At 42.2% G+C, this 19,425-nt stretch overlaps 1 protein-coding gene across 2 annotated transcripts; it reads left to right on the top strand.

Annotated features, from left to right (window-relative positions):
* Positions 1–1,928: 1,928 nt before the first annotated feature.
* Positions 1,929–18,533, top strand: PRPF18 (pre-mRNA processing factor 18). Of its 2 annotated transcripts, XM_062581178.1 has the most exons (11): positions 1,929–2,054; positions 3,259–3,336; positions 3,460–3,486; positions 6,250–6,354; positions 8,136–8,249; positions 10,004–10,150; positions 11,877–11,945; positions 13,077–13,217; positions 13,694–13,765; positions 16,159–16,314; positions 17,908–18,533. In XM_062581178.1, the coding sequence occupies exons 1-11, from the start codon at positions 1,989–1,991 to the stop codon at positions 17,986–17,988; spliced, it is 1,056 nt and encodes a 351-aa protein (XP_062437162.1). In that variant the 5' UTR covers positions 1,929–1,988; the 3' UTR covers positions 17,989–18,533. The 2 variants fall into 2 exon arrangements, with proteins under 2 accessions (XP_062437162.1, XP_062437171.1); XM_062581187.1 differs by lacking the exon at positions 3,460–3,486.
* Positions 18,534–19,425: the final 892 nt, after the last annotated feature.

Consider the following 19,425-nt stretch of genomic DNA (forward strand, 5'->3'; position numbering starts at 1 on the left):
TTCTCAGCCATCCCTCAATGCTTTTTCTGGACTTCTTGGACTTCACAAGTCACCAGATGAAAATCACTGAGTGAAAGCAGATAATTAAGAAAAATGAGATGAAATTTGCAGAGTTCAGCCTCTCTGCATGTGGCTTCTTCATCTGTGTCATGAGCGTGGTATGCCTGGTGACAAGGACTCAAGAGAGGGGAGGCTTTTACTTACAAAATATACACACACACGCGCGCGTGTCCCCACGCACACACGTTTTTACACATACTTGCACAGCTATATGAAGCCCACGTTGGGGCTCGGTTCCTGCCAGCTATTCAATCCTTTAGACCTGCAGGAAGGAGTAACCAGGCACCACACCGAAATCCCGATGCACTAACTCAGGGCACAGACAAGAGTGGGGCTGGGGGCTGGAGCAGCCCCCCACGCTCCCTAGGGCCTGGGGAGCCCCCCATGCTCCCTAGGGCCGGGGGCAGCCCCCCACGCTCCCTAGGGCTGGGGCAGCCTCCCACGCTCCCTAGGGCCTGGGGAGCCCCCCATGCTCCCTAGGGCCGGGGGCAGCCCCCCATGCTCCCTAGGGCTGGGGCAGCCTCCCACGCTCCCTACGGCCGGGGCTGCCCCCCACGCTCCCTAAGTCCGGGGGCAGCCCCCCACGCTCCCTAGGGCCTGGGGAGCCCCCCACGCTCCCTAGGGCCGGGGGCAGCCCCCCACGCTCCCTAGGGCCGGGGGCAGCCCCCCCACGCTCCCTAGGGCCGGGGGCAGCCCCCCCACGCTCCGCACGGCCGGGGCAGCCCCCCCACGCTCCCTAGGGCCGGGGCTGCCCCCCACGCTCCCTAGGGCTGGGGCAGCCCCCCACGCTCCCTAGGGCCGGGGGCAGCCCCCCCACGCTCCCTAAGTCCGGGGGCAGCCCCCCATGCTACCTACGGCCGGGGCTGCCCCCCACGCTCCCTAAGTCCGGGGGCAGCCCCCCCACGCTCCCACGGCCGGGGCAGCCCCCCCACGCTCCCTAGGGCCGGGGGCAGCCCCCCACGCTCCCCACGGCCGGGGCAGCCCCCCCACGCTCCCTAAGTCCGGGGGCAGCCCCCCCACGCTCCCACGGCCGGGGCAGCCCCCCCACGCTCCCTAGGGCCGGGGCAGCCCCCCCACGCTCCGCACGGCCGGGGCAGCCCCCCACGCTCCCTACGGCCGGGGGCAGCCCCCCCACGCTCCCACGGCCGGGGCAGCCCCCCACGCTCCCTAGGGCCGGGGGCAGCCCCCCCACGCTCCCTAAGTCCGGGGGCAGCCCCCCATGCTACCTACGGCCGGGGCTGCCCCCCACGCTCCCTAAGTCCGGGGGCAGCCCCCCCACGCTCCCACGGCCGGGGCAGCCCCCCCACGCTCCCTAGGGCCGGGGGCAGCCCCCCACGCTCCCCACGGCCGGGGCAGCCCCCCCACGCTCCCTAAGTCCGGGGGCAGCCCCCCCACGCTCCCACGGCCGGGGCAGCCCCCCCACGCTCCCTAGGGCCGGGGCAGCCCCCCCACGCTCCGCACGGCCGGGGCAGCCCCCCACGCTCCCTACGGCCGGGGGGCAGCCCCCCCACGCTCCCACGGCCGGGGCAGCCCCCCACGCTCCCTACGGCCGGGGGGCAGCCCCCCCACGCTCCCACGGCCGGGGCAGCCCCCCACGCTCCCTGTGCCTCCACGCTCCCTGTGCCCCCACCCGCACACACAGTCACAGCTGGTCAGAGCTGCACACCTGGTGACACTGTGCATGTACAATCACACTCACAGCCACACGAACAAGCACACGTGGACACCGTCACACAGTCACACTCACACGCACACTCACTCGCGCACTCCCTCGCGCACTCACTCACTCGCGCACTCGCCCCCGCCCGCCGCAGGGGGCGCTGTGGCCCCGCCCCCCGGTGCCGCCGCTCCGCGCGGCCGGAAGCGCCGCCCCTGCTGCCGGCGCCTCTTCCGGCGGGCGGCGGCGGCCGGGCCGGGCCGGGGGCGCCATGGACATCCTCAAGCGGGAGATCAGCCGCAAGCGGCAGCTGCTGGAGGAGAAGGAGCTCGTGGGGGTGAGGGCCGGGGCGGCGGGGCGGAGGCGAGCGGCCTAGGCGGGGGGGGGTGGGATGGTGCCGGGAGCGGCCCGGGCTGGAGGGGCGGAGCGGCTCGGGAAGGGGCCGCGGGAGCTGGGCTGTGTCAGCGAGGGGGTCAGGCGGGGCCCGAGTGGGGACTGGCGGCCAAGAGGGGCTTGGGAAGGAGTCAAGGGGAGCTTGGGGGCGGCGGGGGGCGCAGGCGCGGCCTGGGCTGCGGGGGGTGTTGCAGCCCCCCAGGCAGCCTGGCCTGGGCGCTCGCTGCCTGCTTTTGGGCCTGGTTCCGTTTCTTCAGGCGCTTGAGGGATGACAAAATCTCTGCCGCCTTTCCCGAACGGCACGCAGCCCCCTTTTCTGCCCACTGAGGCAGTCGGCTCGTAGTAAGGCTGTAGCGCTGCGGGGCGGTGTGTGTGTATGCAGTGTGGTAGCTCAGCTACAGCCACAGCAGGGCAGGGCGTTTCTGTAGAGGTCTGAGTTTAGGTTGTGGTGTTAGTGGTTGAAGAAAAAAACTTTGGTCAGGGGCTGTTGTTGGTCAGGCAGGCAGAGCGTGAAGAAAGGAGTAATATTTGGTATTGGATTAAGGGATGTGTTTCAGGGTGAGGTTTTGGAATTTGAGATATCCTTTGGGTGTGAAGCTGAAACAAGTTCCTTAAATACGAACAGAGAGCACTTATGTTGACTTCAGGTGGGTGCACCTCTGAGTGCAAAAACCTGGATAACCACAGTTGCCAGCTGTTGTGTGTCTGGAAGGTCTTGTCAAACATGTATCTATATAAGTGCACCAAACAAGCTTAGAAACTATTTTGTACAGAGGAGACTTCTCCCATCCTTTTGATTTAGTACAGTTTAAACATTTAACTGTACTAAAATCAGGGCCTTTAATGCACTTTTGAAGTGAAGCAGCGTATGCTTTGCACTAACTAGTACCGTGCCCTTACATTATAAAGAGTTTTTCTTTTTTTGAAGGCACTGGTGAACACGTTATACTTCCAAGCCTCACATATTATAAATATTTGCTGAGAAGTCACTCTATATTGCTGTCATTCAAACAAACAAACAAACAAAAAACCAAATTGGAGGTACCTATGAAAATTTAGCTGAATTCACCAAATTAAGTAAGAAAGTTTGAGCCATTGCTGCAAAAATGCATTAAACTGTAAAATGTTAATAGTATCCTCTCTTTTAGGAAAATAAAAAATATTTTAAACGCAGTGAGTTAGCCAAAAAAGAAGAGGAGGCCTACTTTCAGAGATGTGGTTACAAGGTATTGTAATTATTCTTTCAGGAATTTGTGTTTACTTTGAAGTCTACATTTTATTATGAATAGTATAAGTATTGTTAATGATAATTGTTGTTCTTTGTTCAATCTGTTAATGTTATACATTAGCCTGTAAATGAGAAGCCACCTGGAGAGGTATGAGTTTCCAAAATCGTTTTCAATGCAGGAAAAGATATGCATGATGTACAGCTACTTAAGTTTGTGTTATGGTTTGGCTTTTCCTTTTTTTTTTTATTTATTTTTTGTGGAAAGCATGAAGTGGCTTGGGATCAAAGCTTGTTTTCTGTTCTTTTTTAAATTGTGTTTTTAGGCATGAACACTGGCTCTGATATAGCCACCTGCCCTTATTTAAAATAAAATTGGACACACTGTACTTTCAGATAATTTTCAAGGTGGTCTTGCCAAGATATCCAAAAGAAATCAGTATAGAATGGGTGCATATTAAAAAGATCTGTCAAATTTTGTACTATATTCGTTTGTAATTGTTCTTTTGGCTCCTGATCATCCAGCATCGAAAGAGTGTATTTGTTTTCTTGCTGGCAAAATACGAGAAAAAAAATTGGTAACTTAGGGTGCATTTTGAAACAAATGATTGATCTGGAAGGCTTTATCTGCCTTGTAATCATGTTAGGGAAATAGTTTTCTGGGAAAGAATGCTGTTTTATTTTACAAGTGTGTGTGCGTGTATGCCTGCTTGCTTGATTATATACATACATGAGGGGGTTTGCAGTTCATTTTGAAAGACAGAGGCTATAATCTTGTTTACTGTTACTGGGCACAGATAAGAGGCTTTGTTTTCAATTGAACTTTACCCAGTCAGTGACTTATTCTGAAACCTTGATCTGTTTGTAGAATATTTAAACATCAATGCGAAAACAATTTTTTGGAAGGCATCAATATGCAGTGTAAAGAGTTCTGCAAATCCAGTCACTCTTCCAAGTGGAAAAGACTACATGCTGCTTTCTGAGCCTTAGCTTGAATTGTTCAAAACCTTACATGGCAGTCAAAATGGGATATCTGTGCTGCAGCAGGAAATGGAATTGAAATGTAACCCTGAAAATAGTTTAAAACTAAGGTGTTTTGATAAATTTAGCACCTTTTCAGAGCCTCCCAGATTTCTGCATTTGATCTTTACTATATTAATAAGATGTAGAGTATCGACTGATTTCTTTTTAAATTCAGGTGCTTTTTTGCTTTGCTTAGATTTAATAAGCTGTAATTACTTGATTTGCTTGATTTGCTTGAAAAAGAAAGCACTGAAACCAAAATAACTGTGGCAAAGATGCAGCTTGTAACTTGGAGTCCAGCTGACAGAATGGATCAAATCTTACCCCCAATGCTGCTGTCTTTTTACAATTTCAAGAATGTTTGTAAGTTAAAATTTGTGTATATCCTTCTGCCATGGGAGTGTATTTCCTTGTATATGTTTACACAGTTCTTTCATATTTTGTGTTGCCTGTCCATTCCCCTCTCCTGCATTGATGGATGTTTCATTTCTCCCCTCCCTTTGTGTGTTAAGTATTGACTTGATTGTCCGTTCCTTGCTCGCCCCAAACTCCTGTGACTCTGGGATTAGTTTCTGTGTTTGCTAGTATGGCATTGAATATAGATTTGTGGCTGAATATTGTAGCTGGAGCCACAAGGGTGGATCCTTTTATGCTCTTGGAGTCATACTGGTGCCTGAGCACAAGACTGGGACATTGGTCTGAAAGAATATAAAAATTACTTAAAAAAAAATCTGTCTAGCACATTCATCAAGCTGTTGAATCTGAATATAAATTGGAAATGACAAATCACTGTCCATGTGTGGGATGCGACAGAGTACTGTAGAATTGAGTATTTCCCTTTTAGCAAGAAAGGAAAGGAAATAAATTCTTGTAAAGCATCTAGGAAAAAAAACCCCCAAGATATGAGTAAGAACTGGAAATATTTAATATTATAGGAATATTACCAACACCAATCTACTCATGCAATCAGAAATGTCACACTTCAGCTTATAGAGGAAACTGTAGTTACATGACTGCTTTCTCAAAGTTGCCTTGATCAAAGAGGTTTTTTGCATTATTAAAATATTGAGTAATGAAGAAGAAAGGCTCTGTTTGATTCAAGGACCTTCTTTTAGATTAAGAGAAATTGTTAATGAGATGCTATCCTTATGAGGAGAGGTAGCTTTATATATATATATTTTTAATCTGCAAGAAACTGCTCATTTGGCAAGTTTGGAAAAATGCATTACCTTAAATGAACAAGCACATCTTAAAACACAGGTTAAATCATGGATCACTGCTAATTGTCCTCAGTCTAATAAGGTTGTAGGTAATGAACATTTTCAACTGACATAGACACCAAAAGAAGCAGTCCTATCCTCCCCTTGCTCCTGGGTTTTCATTTCTGCCCTTGTGCCCTGCATGTATTTGTGCTACTGCCTCGTGAGCTGGACGAGCAGGCTAAGTGGGCTGAGAAGAGTACCTTTTTTTGCCAGATTAGTTTCTGTTTGAATAATTTCCCCCATCTGGTTCATCACATAGCAATATGAATGCTTTTGCATGAGTAAGAAAGATAGGGTAGGAGCAGGAAGGAACAGGCAGAGGGTGGGTTTGTTGTTTTTGGCGCCAGTGCTGACATATGCCTGCTAAAATGACTGCCAAACCTTGGCCATTGTCTGTTCCAGTTGCCATGAAGATTGCTTCTTGCAACCTGCAGAAGTGTTAAGTAAACCCTTAACATATAAAAAACATATTTTTTTATAGTATTCAGTTACAGGCAACAAAATTTATAAAACTAAAATTTTAAATTGATACCATCATGTTACAATCTGTGTTCCAGAGTTTCTGTATTATTATCGATGTATAGGTTTACTTCTGTTGACACATTAGTAATGATATCTTTTGTATATAGGTACAGCAGCAAGAAGAGGAGGAGAAACCACTGACTTCATCAAATCCAGTGCTAGAACTAGAATTAGCAGAAGAAAAGTTACCAATGACTCTTTCCAGACAGGAGGTAAAGTCCATCATCATAAGATAATCAGCTTGAGTTTGCAGCAGATGTGTCTGAAATTTCTTGTTAAGGCTATGTTTTCTGATGAACTTTACTTTCTATGGCAGTTTAAGTAATAATTACATAATGAGTCTTCATTTTTACAGTCAGTTAAGGGTCACCTTTGCTCATCAGGGATCTGCTGTCTGCACGAATGTAGCTGTGTTAGAGTATTTTGTAAGTCTTTGAGATGATCTCTTACAACAATAGCCTGATTCTGAGATAATAATGAAAATGGCATGCGAGATTTTTTCATTTTTTTCCAGCTTCTATGCTTTGTAGCTCATTGTTCTGAACTCAAATTTAGAAACTAAGTAGATTTTTGGATATTTATCTTGGTCTCTGGAAGAGAGACTCCTGAAGCTAAAGCTGCTGGTATGTTCTTTGTCCTTTCTAAGGATAAAAAAAATATCTATGTGAATACAAGTTCGTAAAACAGATCTGTACCCCAAAGCAGAGAGGAAGCAGGAAGTTTAGGAGTAATATTAAGTACAGAATAAATTCAAGACTTAGAATACTGAAATTCACAGCTGAGATCATCCTAAGGATGTCATTTGTTTTCTTAATTTTGCAAGACACATGCTTTTTGTTTTTTTTTTTTTTTTTTTTTTTTTTTTTTTTCTTATAACAGAAGAATAATACAGAATTTGTGCTGTGGGCTATCGGTTGCATGGTTGGTTGTGAGGTTTTATCCATATGCCCTCTGTAAAGCACACTGTCTCATTGTTATTGATCTACTTAGATGCATGTTTTAATGGAGGTTTAAGTGTTCCTGTGCCAGCAGTCTGTCCACCTCTGGTTTTGTGATCCGTTTGCAAGTTAAATGCCTGCCAACATATGGCAAGGCAGAAATCTATTTGGAGAATTAAGGAAATGAATGAATGTCTCACTCCATTTAGTTGTTTGTCATCTAGCCAGACTGTTGGTATAGTGAAGTGATGGCATGAGATAACATGTAAGCCTTTCTCTCAATCACCAGAGGTACTGCATGGCTCTTCATGTATTAGTGAACCTAGTGCTTGATACACAGAATGAATAAGGGTAAATAATGAGGTTTAGCAGGAGTGTGTGAGATCAAGAATAGGGAAAATTAAGTTCAGTTCTTGGCTCTGCCCATGACTTTGTAATTCAGTTGAGCAAGGCTGTTATACCTCAGTTATATCTAGCTTTAAAATAACTATCACATGAGATTATGGGACTTAATGTTTGCCAAGTGTTTTCGGGTGAGAATCTTCAGCAAGTCAGTCTTTCAGAGGTGTTGGGACAACCTGCTGCATAGTTATAGAATTTGCCTTTGCCAGCGAAAAGTATTGTTATTGCCCCAGACAAGTAAGTGAGTGAGATTATTGTCAAGTTCCTCTGTGATTTCAAAAATGATATTTATACTCTGCCAGAAGGATTGTGTCTGTGTGTGTGTGGGTGTGTCTGTGTGCGCGTGTGTGTGTCTGTCTGTGTGTTGAAAACAAGTCAGAACAGGAAGAAGTTAGGCTACACCAAACAGCTTGAGATTTTATGCAAAACTTGGAGCAGTCATATTTGGAATGACCTTTTGCCGAAATACCGTGGGAATTTTATATTTAGATTGTAAAGTGTCTGGAACATTTTTCTACTACTTAAAATATTGCCATTTCCTCTCCAGGCAGACCCAACTTGTTATTCTAAGCAATATAAATAAATCTAGTGTTCTGGATTTTATTTTTCTTCCTTTGAAAGTTTATGTAAGGGAATGCTTTGATTCTTTTCAGGTTATTAGGAGGCTGAGAGAGAGAGGTGAACCAATTAGACTGTTTGGAGAAACAGATTATGATGCATTTCAACGTTTGAGGAAGATTGAAATTCTTGCACCTGAAGTTAACAAGGTAAGACTGGCTAGTAACTAGTTATTTATGGTGCAGTAAACAAGTCTGAATGCTGTAAAAGTAACAGTTACGGAAAATGTGTTCCTGTAAAATTTCACAAGGGAGAACAAAGAAATATGTGCTTTTCTTCACTTGCGTGTTGTCTGAGAAAGTGTGTTAAATGTCATAGAGTTTCTGTGCGCTATCATAGTTCCTTAACTTAGACAGTTTAACCCTAGAAAACTTCTAAGCCTTTGAGTTGAGACAGGGGCCTCCAGGTGGCAGTCATATGCCAGTCTCCGCTGTCGGCCACTTTTTAATCAGCAGAGAAAATGGTTTTTCTCGGTTAAAACTGGGCTGGTTTTGTGATTATGTGAGTCTCTGAGAAGGTACGGATAGGTAAGAGGAGGATTGCATCCTGTCTGCCTGGTACGTACATGAATTTTCAAATCTCTTATTTCTAGATCTATAACTTTTTATGAACACTCTCTTTCTAATTTTCTTCTTCCATTTAAAGTAACAGTCAACTCCAAAACTGACTAAAAGATGTATTTTAGTTTCCAGATTTGTTCATTTTGTCTTAAAAATTGATCAGTTAATTGTGGAGATGCAACTGTGGTTTGTTTTATGTTCAGTATTGACCAAAGTTGCACCTAAACTAAGAGCAGAGAGCTGGATTTTATTCCCTGATTCATGAAAAACTGAATTGCTTGAAAGCTCTTTGAAGGGAAAGAAAAACCCAGAAAGGAAAACCTTTTCCTGTTCAAATCATTTAAAGCAGGATAAACAGATCTGAAGATTTGGAGGGGAAAAAAAAGTGCTAACAAAAGCTTTCTCCTATTGATATCTGTGACAAAACTTTTGATGACATTGATAGAAGTATGAGGAAGTAATAAGGTCATAAATAGGATTGTTTGGGATTTTTTTAATCATACGTTTTGGTCACTATTGTTGCTAAATTTTCACTCAGATGTGGATAATCACTATAAGCACATTGTGGTTCAGACGTTTTTAAACAAATAAATGGCTCCAGGCAGTCAAGAGCAAGGTTGGAAAACTGGAAGTAATTTTGTGTGTGTATTTTGAGGGAGTAAATAAATTTATCTTAGGGTAAGAGATGTCATACTCATTTACAGAGCTTTATACTTTTCATATTAAGAAATGCAAGACTTCTGACTGAGACTAAGTCATGTTTCTTGTTCTCTTTTAAAAAAGCTCTTAACTTAGCATCAGTTTGAAACTAAATGTGGGTGTGTATATTTAATCATATGTTCTGGAGTGGAGGATAAAAGCATTGGCAATAATGGGATGCTGCATAGATGCTTCATGTGATAGTAGTGAAGAAGTAGTGCTTTTATTGTTTATTACTTTAAGGTAAATATGAAGACTTGATAGAGCTGATGTTGGTTATGATGAATTTTTTGTTTGCTTGTTTTGGGATGGCTTAGTGCTCTGCTTGGAGAAGGTGCCTTGAAGAATGTTTTGGAAGTTGATTCAGTCTTCCATGCTCTTTTGAGTGAAAATGTGAGGAAAAAGCCATTTTTTCATAGGTGTGACAGTTGCTTAGGTTTATGCATGTGCTTTATGCTAAGCACTGAAGCAATCCAGAAACTGTTCTTTGAAGTCTATGTGAATTCAGACAACAAAACTAAACCTTCTTGCACATTTTTGAAGAATCTGACTTTTCTTAAATAAAGGTTGGATGTACACTGTGACAATTCTGAACTGCTTTTTTGTTTGTTTGTTCTAAATTGTTTATTTCTTCTCTCTTTGAGGGCTTGAGAAATGACCTGAAAGCTGCCTTGGATAAGATTGACCAGCAGTATCTGAATGAAATCGTTGGCGGCCAAGAAGCGGGCGAGGATGACTCACAGAACGACTTGAAAGTCCACGAGGAGAATACTACTATTGAAGAACTGGAGGTAGATGATGAGTAGATTTTAATTCTGTGGTTTTTAGATGAAATATACCATTATATTATTGCGAGCAAGCTTCAGGATTTGTTCAAAGTTATCTTGTTTTCAGTGTCTAATATAGGTGTTATAAATAGCCCTTTATAGACAGTCTATTAAGAAAAATAGCTTTCTAAGTTTGAAGCTTCTAATTTTAGCTACTTTTCTAATCTCTGAATTGCACCATAGGTGGTTAAAATAGGCATGTGAAAACTCATGTAGTCTTTGTTCACAACACCTCATTAAAAAGAGGCGAGGAGCTTCCTGCAAGGAAAATGACATAGTTAGGATTCCCTCTGTAGGTGATTTGAAGTAGAGAATTTAATACAAAAGTATTACCTCATCACAAATAGTAAAGCTCTTGCAAGGAGTGTTTGAGGAGAGATGAATTTTCCTTCAGAAAGAAAGATAGACTCTGAAAAACAGGCACACAGAAAGAATGTTTTGAGTGATTTAAAAAAAAAAGCATCCAGGATAAAGAAGAAATGAAAGTTGGAAGTAGACATTTTGCAAAAAAATAAAGTGCAGAGAAGATGTGTCCCAGAAACTTCAGTGGAAATAACTACTATGCTTTGAAGGAATGTCAAGGTATTCATGTAGGTGAGTGGAGAATAAGTGCCGTGAAATACGTACAGCTGGTATTTTAGGCTAATGTTTTCAAAAGCACATTAATTTTTGAGCTAAAGACTTTTACCCTTAATCTTCAAACTCTTTGCAGTAGTTAATCTTCTTAAACATCCCTCCAAAAGTGCCTTTAAAAAATAATCTGATTTATAACTAAAGCTTAAATGAATACATTATTATTAGGAGATAGTCTCTGGCTTTTATGTTAGTGTACCAAGGATTCTGATGTAAGATAACTGTAGTACCAGAGCTGATGCCAGTTTTGATGGAGCTGCTTTTATAGATCTGTTAGTTCTCAAGATATTCCCTTTTTGGAGTAATAGCACAGGCTTGGTTTGAGTTATGAAAGTAATCTTTTTTTGTGAAGTTTGAAAACACTTCAGTCTTAATTTTATGCTATTTTGATTGAATTCAGTTGAGCATAAAGGGTTGCACTGAATGTGTTCCAAATCTAGGAGGCTTTTAAAACAAAGCTCATGCTGGAAACCTGAGCACAATGGAAATAAATAGCAAAATCAAGTATACCTACTAGAAAATGTCTCTAAGAATTGCTGTTAATATTAAAAGTTTTGTGGTTTTGGCAGGAAGCTAGAGTACTGGAGTGTTTCTTTCTTTTTTAATTTGTTCCTTCAATTTCTTGGATACAACAAAATGAAACATTAAAAAGCACCAAAGCATCAGAGAAAAGCTTATCAGCTTAAAAAAACCCCAGAGTTAATCAGTGGTCCTGAGGAATCTCAAAAATGCAGTGCACCCACTTCATACAGTACTGTTAGGCAACTGTTAATTATACTAATAATTTAGTGGTTAATTAATGAAAAATTACTGTTGCATTAACTTTTTCAGAAATACTCATCTTGCTCTTTGAATATTTTTAATAGATTAATAAATCTCAGTAACAGGTATAGCTGTTTCATTCTGCTTCCTAACTAATCATTTGGTTTACTGTCAGAGTTCACACTGCAGTGAATCACATAGTGAGTCAGGCCAACAGTCTGCTTTAGAGGGGAGGGAAGGAGCGCAAATTAATAGGCAATGTGGAAATAATTGCCCTGTTTCTCCCCTTCTATAGGCTTTGGGAGAATCCTTAGGACGGGGTGATGATCACTACGACATGGACATCATAACTAAGTTTCTGAAGGTAACAAACTTTAGTTTAGTAGATGAGTTTTTCTGTGGTTGTGTCATATCTTTTCTAGCATGAAAATATTTGGTGAATAGAAGGTCCAGTCATTTGGTAAACAGAAGGACCAATTCCATCTACTTGGAAAGAAAGACTCAACCATTCTGCTTAAGATTTTACTTCTTTAAAATGGTCAGCTCTTCTAGGCCTTAGTTAAGTCAAAGGTGACTGGATTGTTCAAGAGAAGTCACAACAGTGACTTCTAATAATCCTGGGAAAGAGCTGTGTGGGGAGCAGAGTTCTTCAAAATCTGATCCTACTTTTCCGGACAAAATAAGTATGGCTTTGATTTCTTTTTGATAATTGAGACAGCTTTATGCAGTTGCTTCTATTTACTACTCTTCTGCATTAAAAATTCCTCTTAAATCCTCCCCTACTCAGGAAAAACAGTGCAAACTGAGATGAAATGTACCTGGTATTATGTGAAATAAGAGACTTTTAAGGGAATTTCACTGGCTTTGCTAAGGAAACAGGTTCAGGTGGCTAGTCTAAAATTGTTTCCTTATTTCCTGGCGAGAAGCCTGTATTTCCTCTCATTTGAGTCCCTGTGTAACTAACTACATTATCAGGAGTCACAACAAGAGCTGAAGCTTTCATTTGTGTTTATCAGAGAAATTGGCACTTAAGTATGGTTTGGGCTAGGCTGTCGGGCAAAGAATGCTCAAGAATGGTTATCCAGATGGAGGATAATGTTTGACATGTTTTGCTTCTGATGTGATGAATTTCCAGTATAGTCTTTACCATTACTTAGCTTCCTTCTCAAAATTGTTCTGAAATATCAGTGTCTTCTACTTAAATTTTTGCCCTTTCTATGGCCTTCTCCTTGCATCAGCACTAATGCCTATATTTTTGTTTCCTCATTTTTTCTTATGCTTATTTTTGAACCCTGGTCACGCTGTTTTTATGATACTAGTGTTGTTCCTATCCATCTGTGCAAAGCTTCTCGCCTCTTTCATTCAAGTTTTTCCTAAGAACTTACTTTGCCGTGGTGGCTTAAACCAGTTTCCTGTTGCATCTGTTTTCCCATCTGTTTTGCCGAGGCAGTCACTAGATGGCAGTATGACACAAATTTGCATGTTCTTTGTACAGTTTCTTCTTGGAGTTTGGGCCAAGGAGTTGAATGCCAGAGAAGACTATGTGAAGCGAGGAGTACAGGGGAAGCTGAGCAGTGCCACACAAAAGCAGACAGAATCGTATTTGAGGCCACTCTTCAGAAAACTTCGTAAAAGGGTGAGTGAATTAAATGCCACTGTCTTCTGAGATGTATTTTGACTTCTCCTTTCAAAGTAGCCAGTGCTAGTGTCCTTTCCTAAGATAATGTTATCTACATAGAAGAAGAGAGGATAAGTGAGTTACCCTGGTTCCGTGTGTCCAAAGCCTGTGACTCTCACTTCAGATCTTCTTATCTTGACCAGTGAATTCTTCTGTCTGGCTGCTGCCTTTCCAGATGTCTTACACATTACTCATCCATTGGATTGCAAACATGGCAGTGAATTAGGATTGTATTTTGCACTTTGCCAGTAGCTGCTAGGTGTAACCACTTAACCTCTCCTGCTTCATATCCTTCATCTGAATAACGAAGATGTTTTCCTTCATTAAAGTCCTCAAGCTAAGGTAGATGCAAAACTTTGTATAGATGCTGACTAGGATGATTTTACTAAGCTATATATTTTGAAATAAAGCTGTTTGTTTTTCTTCTCCTGCAGACGCTTCCTGCAGACATCAAAGAATCAATAACAGATATTATTAAATTCATGTTGCAAAGAGAGTATGTGAAGGTATGTTTGTTTGCACTTTTGCAGCAAGTTCAGACAGTCTGGTTCTAACAGATTGAGTGTATATGTGAACATTCCCATTTTGCATGTTAAAGAAATATAGCTGGAAAAATACCTGACATATAGTCAAACAAAATGACAAATGATTGCTAAGGATTAGACTCCAGATAGTGTTTGACACATGGTCTGTCTTGGTGGAACGGCGTAGCTTGCAAGCATAAATAGAATTTTTCTCAGGGATAGTTATATTTAGTTGCAGAAGAATCCTGAACGGGAAACCTGATATTGTAAAATTAAATGAAGGTATTGAATTAATGGAGATAATTGAGTGTTGATTAATTAATTAGGAATTAACTGAGGTTAATTGAGGTATTGTATACGAGACGTCTGTATTCTCGTTAGCAGACCTACTCAGGTTGAGGTAAGTTACTGAAAAGTTTTCTGGACAAAGGCTGGTGGAGGAAGCAGTACTTTGGCATATGAGATTAAAGGCAATGCTAGGTTTTCTTTGTAGCAGCCTTCACAAGTGAAACTGGTATTGATAGCATTTGCTTAAGCAGCTTGTGTACGTAGAGGAAATTGAGCTTTGTTTTCCCTTCAGTTTTCTAGTATTTCTCAGACTTGTGAGGATGTGGAGTAATTTGTCTAGTAAGCAAGCAAACCTGCTTTTGTTTTTGAAAAATCTTAAGAAGGCCTAAGGCAAGTTTAGTTCAAATCATTTTAAAGTAGGACTAGATGTGTGAGGGTTTTTTTTGTCATTATGCAGAAATTCCCTTTCTAGTGCCTTCATGAAGAAAGCAGTGAGTGTGCTGGAATGCAGCATATCTTGCAGTTTAATCAGCTGTGCCGTTCTGTCTTGTAGGTGCTTGGCGTTGTGTAAACTTCACAGACTGATTGAGGGGTTTTGAATTTACATTTAGAGGAAGGGGTTTTTTTGAGTCTAATGAGCCTTGTGCTTTTAAAGATATTCACAACTTTTTCCATTTTCCTTCCTAACAGTATTGCCGCTTGCCATGTGCTACTGTCTTGTGTACTCTTTTACTTTGTGCAGCCTGGTAAATGTTGTCGGCCCAAAATCCTTATCACTTTGTTAAATGATATGCTATAAAGCTTTAAATTTTAAAATCCCCATCTGACAGCAGGAAAATGCTATAATGCAAGCACTCAACATTGATTAAGCCCGTTGTGACAGTCTTGGCAGGGTCTTTAGTTGCATGCTCAGATACTGTGTTTCACTGCAAAACCGTATTTCAGTCAGTGAGTGGGTATTCCATGTTTTCTTTGAATATGTATTGTACTGGCTTAATATCAGTATGTGGCTTCAGCTGTATTTGACTCGGCAGTTTGGATCTTGCCTTATATAGGTGAGGGCAGAGTCATGTCTATTCAGACTCAGTCTCAACTCCTTGAGTCGCTGAGCCCTTTTTTCTTCTTGCAAACCCCTGCCTTGTTCATTATTCCCCCCAACTTGCTCAATGAAAAAGGTAAAGAAACTGCAGCCAGTGCTCATAGTCACTGCTTCCTATGGTATAGTCTCTAAATGCGAGATGGAAGGATAAATGAACCTTTTATCAGCGAGTCTTAAAGCTGCTTGCTGATAGTGGAGGAATGTCCTGCTGAAAGGATACTTGAAGCTGTTTTTCTGTAAGTGTGTGTGTGTGTGTGTGTGTGTTCCTCACTTCCTGCCTCTCAGTTACCTTAAAAAAAAATCATACTTCTTTCTCTATTTATCCTCATTCTTTATTTTTTAATTGATTTCTTCCTCAGGGGTAGCATCTGCTACAACTTTATATTAAGAAATGAGGTCTGCTATTTTGATCAAATTCATTCTCTAGTGCTGCTGTTCTGTTCATAAACATTGTTATAAATGGGCTTATTTAACTCAGTTTTGTGTTAAGCTGGTTCTTGGCCTCTGTGGAAGCTAGTTCCTCTCCCCGAGAGCTGTTGAGGCATGGCATGCTTCTGTGGGTGATCTCCTTTCCGTGCACGCTTTATGGACTGGACTGGACTGTGCTTATAGCCAGCCTCCCTGGTCCAGGCTGTCACCAAAATGACAAGGGTTGTAAAGGTGATTACAGGCAGAAAAGCTTATGGGCACTTGAAAGGGCTGAATTGAAACAAGTCACAGTAAACTTTATTTTTTGCAATGTTAGATGGCCTGATCCAACATACTCTTTTGCCCTCTATAGATAAAGTCTGTAGTCTTTGCTTACCTCAAAGTTCAGCATAAATGTATATTGTGTTAGGAAGATGTATTGTGAAATTGGTTGTTATCATACATTGAAAGGCATTTGGTTATTGTTAGAAACTGTATCTGGTAGTGCAATAAATGTGCAAGCTCTGCTTTCTAATGCCCTTCCTGCTTTGCTAAGTGCATGTACACTGTGTTTCTTCAGGCAAATGATGCCTATCTTCAGATGGCTATTGGAAACGCTCCCTGGCCGATTGGTGTCACTATGGTTGGTATCCATGCTCGAACAGGTCGTGAAAAGATTTTCTCCAAGCATGTAGCCCACGTTCTCAATGATGAGACTCAGAGGAAGTATATTCAGGTAAGCACCAGGGAATGCTAGCTTTGGAAATTCAACAAATTTCCTTTTGAAGTTAGTGGGTCTTTGAGAAATACTAGTTTTACAGGCACAAATGATGTGGTAAAAAGTTGCTAGAAACAGACAGTTGCCTTCGCTTGGGTCATGTAGCAGCACTTTAATAGCTAGTTCATCCTGGACCTCTGAATACTCTTCAGTGTAGAGCTGGGAACAAAGTCTAATGCATTTTCCCACAGCCTAGCTGCTGTGATGCTCTATTAAGACCAAGGTAACTGCACACATGTGCTCTGTTTTCCTGAGTTCCATCACTGTCTGACACGTGGTTCTAACGTGTGGAGTTTGATACTTCTATTGTGTTGACTTCAGTGGTGAAATACGGTCCTTGGTTCATCTTCCCACTGGGAATTTCATACCTGTGTTCCAGAAGTACAATATTTTTTGAAGAGCCAATACAGAGATCACAGAATCATAGAACTGGTAAGGTTGGAAGGGACCTCTGGAGATCATCTAGTCCAACCCTAAAACGAGTGGCCTGTACAGGGATTGAACCCACGACCTTGGCATTATTAGCACCACGCTCTAACCAGCCGAGCTGAACCTAACCCACAATGGCTTTAAACATGTATGTTCTTCACGCTGGTTTTAAACACAACATGTTCTTTTTGCTGAAATTGTTCAAACTAGCTTGTGAAATATTATCTGTGCTCAGAGCAGTGATACCAGAAGCTTGGTAGCTTGATTTTAAACACCTGTAAACATAACAACCAAACAAAGGGTCATTGTGGTGCTGAGACATCTTTTCCAGACTGTTGTCTGCAAAAGAAAGCATCCTCTAGTAAATCATTTTTCTCTTCATTGAGGAGCCGTCCTCCATGATGAGAATCTTGAGAGACATATGTCTTTTTGCCATCTTGGGGTACAATATCGTTGCTAAATTATGCTACAGCACTGTTCTTCAATAGACTTTTATGAGAGACTTGAAAGAAAATAATCATGGGGTTTCTGTCAAGTTGTTCTTTAGGAATTAGTGCCTTAAAAGAACTGAAACCTCCAGTCTGCCTTTTCTTTTGATTCCTTTTCAAGCTTATCCATTATGTAGGTCAGGTTCTGTATGAAAAGGAACAACACCTCTCCTCTCTAAAGAAATTGATTGGAAGTCATCTAGCTTTATCTGGTGTCAAAAACAGCTTTTTTGCTATTTAAAATTACTTTAATAACCACGTTTCTTTTAAATCTTTTACTTTGATAATGTCATTTTTCTTCCTTGGTGGTGAAGAGGTATTAAAACATTGCTGTGATTCTTCACTATGAATTTCATTAGGCATTAAATCTATATTTTATATACATAGTTATTATGCATAGTTATTATATATTACGTAGTTAGGACAAACTCTTTTGTAATAGTGGAGATATTTGGCACTTCGCAAGGAGAAAGGTTAATAAAACTTACAAAGCAAAGCCAAACACACCACACACAACAAAGTAGCAGCCATTTGTCTTTAATTTTTATTAAGCTGAAAAGTAACTGTTTGACTGTTAAGTTTGTTTGACAGCCGCAGCGTATTACAGAAGTGTCCTTGTTTTGGTAATTCCTAGGGGTTGAAGAGGCTCATGACCATCTGCCAGAAGCACTTCCCGACAGACCCATCGAAATGCGTGGAGTACAATGCGTTATGAGGCGCTCTGATGTCCCAGGCGTGCCTCACGTTTTGCTCTCCAAGAGCCAGAGAGCAGTGAAGAGAAAGCAGTTTGTGCCTGAACACCAACAGAAACTTAGGATGGGTTTTACACAAAAGCATAAAGCAGCAGATTTCTCTACAGCTTCCTTTTTACAAGCCCCATCTGTGCTTTGTACAGAATGGATCCAGTATACAGTAGAGGCTTTTTTTAGTGTGGGGGGGAGATGAAATACTAGGGGATAGTGACTATGACCCTTGCTTTTATTTCAATTTGTAATTCAGGGAACTGTACAAACTGAACTGAGACTCTCTCTGCTTCCCGTATCTTAGATGAGACTCAGCCCTGCGAGGAGTGCGCGTATGTGAAGCTTTTTGGCTGCTTTCCCATTGGAGACTGAGGTGGGGAGATGATTAGAGGAAAGCAGTTGAATCTGAATCTTGGTTATTTCTGTAAATATGAAGAGTTTAATGGCTAATCTTTCATGTGTTATTTATCAGGAAAAATAAAAAGAAAAGGTTTATGTATTTCTCAGCTGAAAAATACAGCCAGTCTAGGTCAAAAAAGTTTTTGATCTTCAATAATGCATTTTTTTTTTTGTAGCTACACTTTTAATGTAAACCTTCTGGGCTTGGAGGAAGTAATCCTATGGCTCTTGAGGCTTTCAGATCCCATTTTTATACATCTTCAGAGCATTGCAGAGAGAAAATTAGGACCTCCCATGACCAGCTAGGTCCTGTGACCAGGTATAGCATTCCTGACAGCCACAAATTACTTGCATCTTGATGAGGAATAGAGAGGAAACTCCACAGAAATAATGTCTGATCCTACATGAATAGTGAAATATTGAAAATTTGTTAGTAGTGCAAATTGAAAGTCCTAGAGACTAAATCATGTTTTTTTTCCTCATTCTAAGAGCAGAAGTAACTGAGCAACAGTACTAATGTGCCCTATTTTAAGTGAAGCTCCCACACAAATCACTGATCGCTATAGCGTCTGCTAATAACTGCCAGTAACCAAATGTGTGAGAAGCTAGACCAGATAGATCTGTCTAGCCCCAGATCCTGTCTCTGGCAGTGATTAGTATTGGACGGTCAGTATTACCGACCTGTACCGGTCAGAAGAAGGAGTGGTACAGAGCACTCTCCAGTGTGTGGTGTATCCTCCCAGCGTACAGCAGCCCGCCTTCAGGGACACACGTGTTGTGTGGAGTTTGCATCCAGGCCATCGCGTTCAGTGTTACCCTCTGAGATGCTGTTGAGTCCTTTTTCGGACCGTTCACACTTTTGCTGTAGTAGAAGGCAGTCGTTCCGTGAGAAACTTGAGAAGCCTTTTCAGTGTGGTCAGTGGAGTGGGGAGGGTTGGTCCTTGCTGACTGGGGTGGGATTGCAGTACAGTTTTGAATCTTATGTTCCACTATTGCTGGGATGAATGTGA

The sequence above is a fragment of the Rhea pennata genome, chromosome 1, assembly GCF_028389875.1.
Source record: "Rhea pennata isolate bPtePen1 chromosome 1, bPtePen1.pri, whole genome shotgun sequence".
NCBI classification, from domain to species: domain Eukaryota; kingdom Metazoa; phylum Chordata; class Aves; order Rheiformes; family Rheidae; genus Rhea; species Rhea pennata.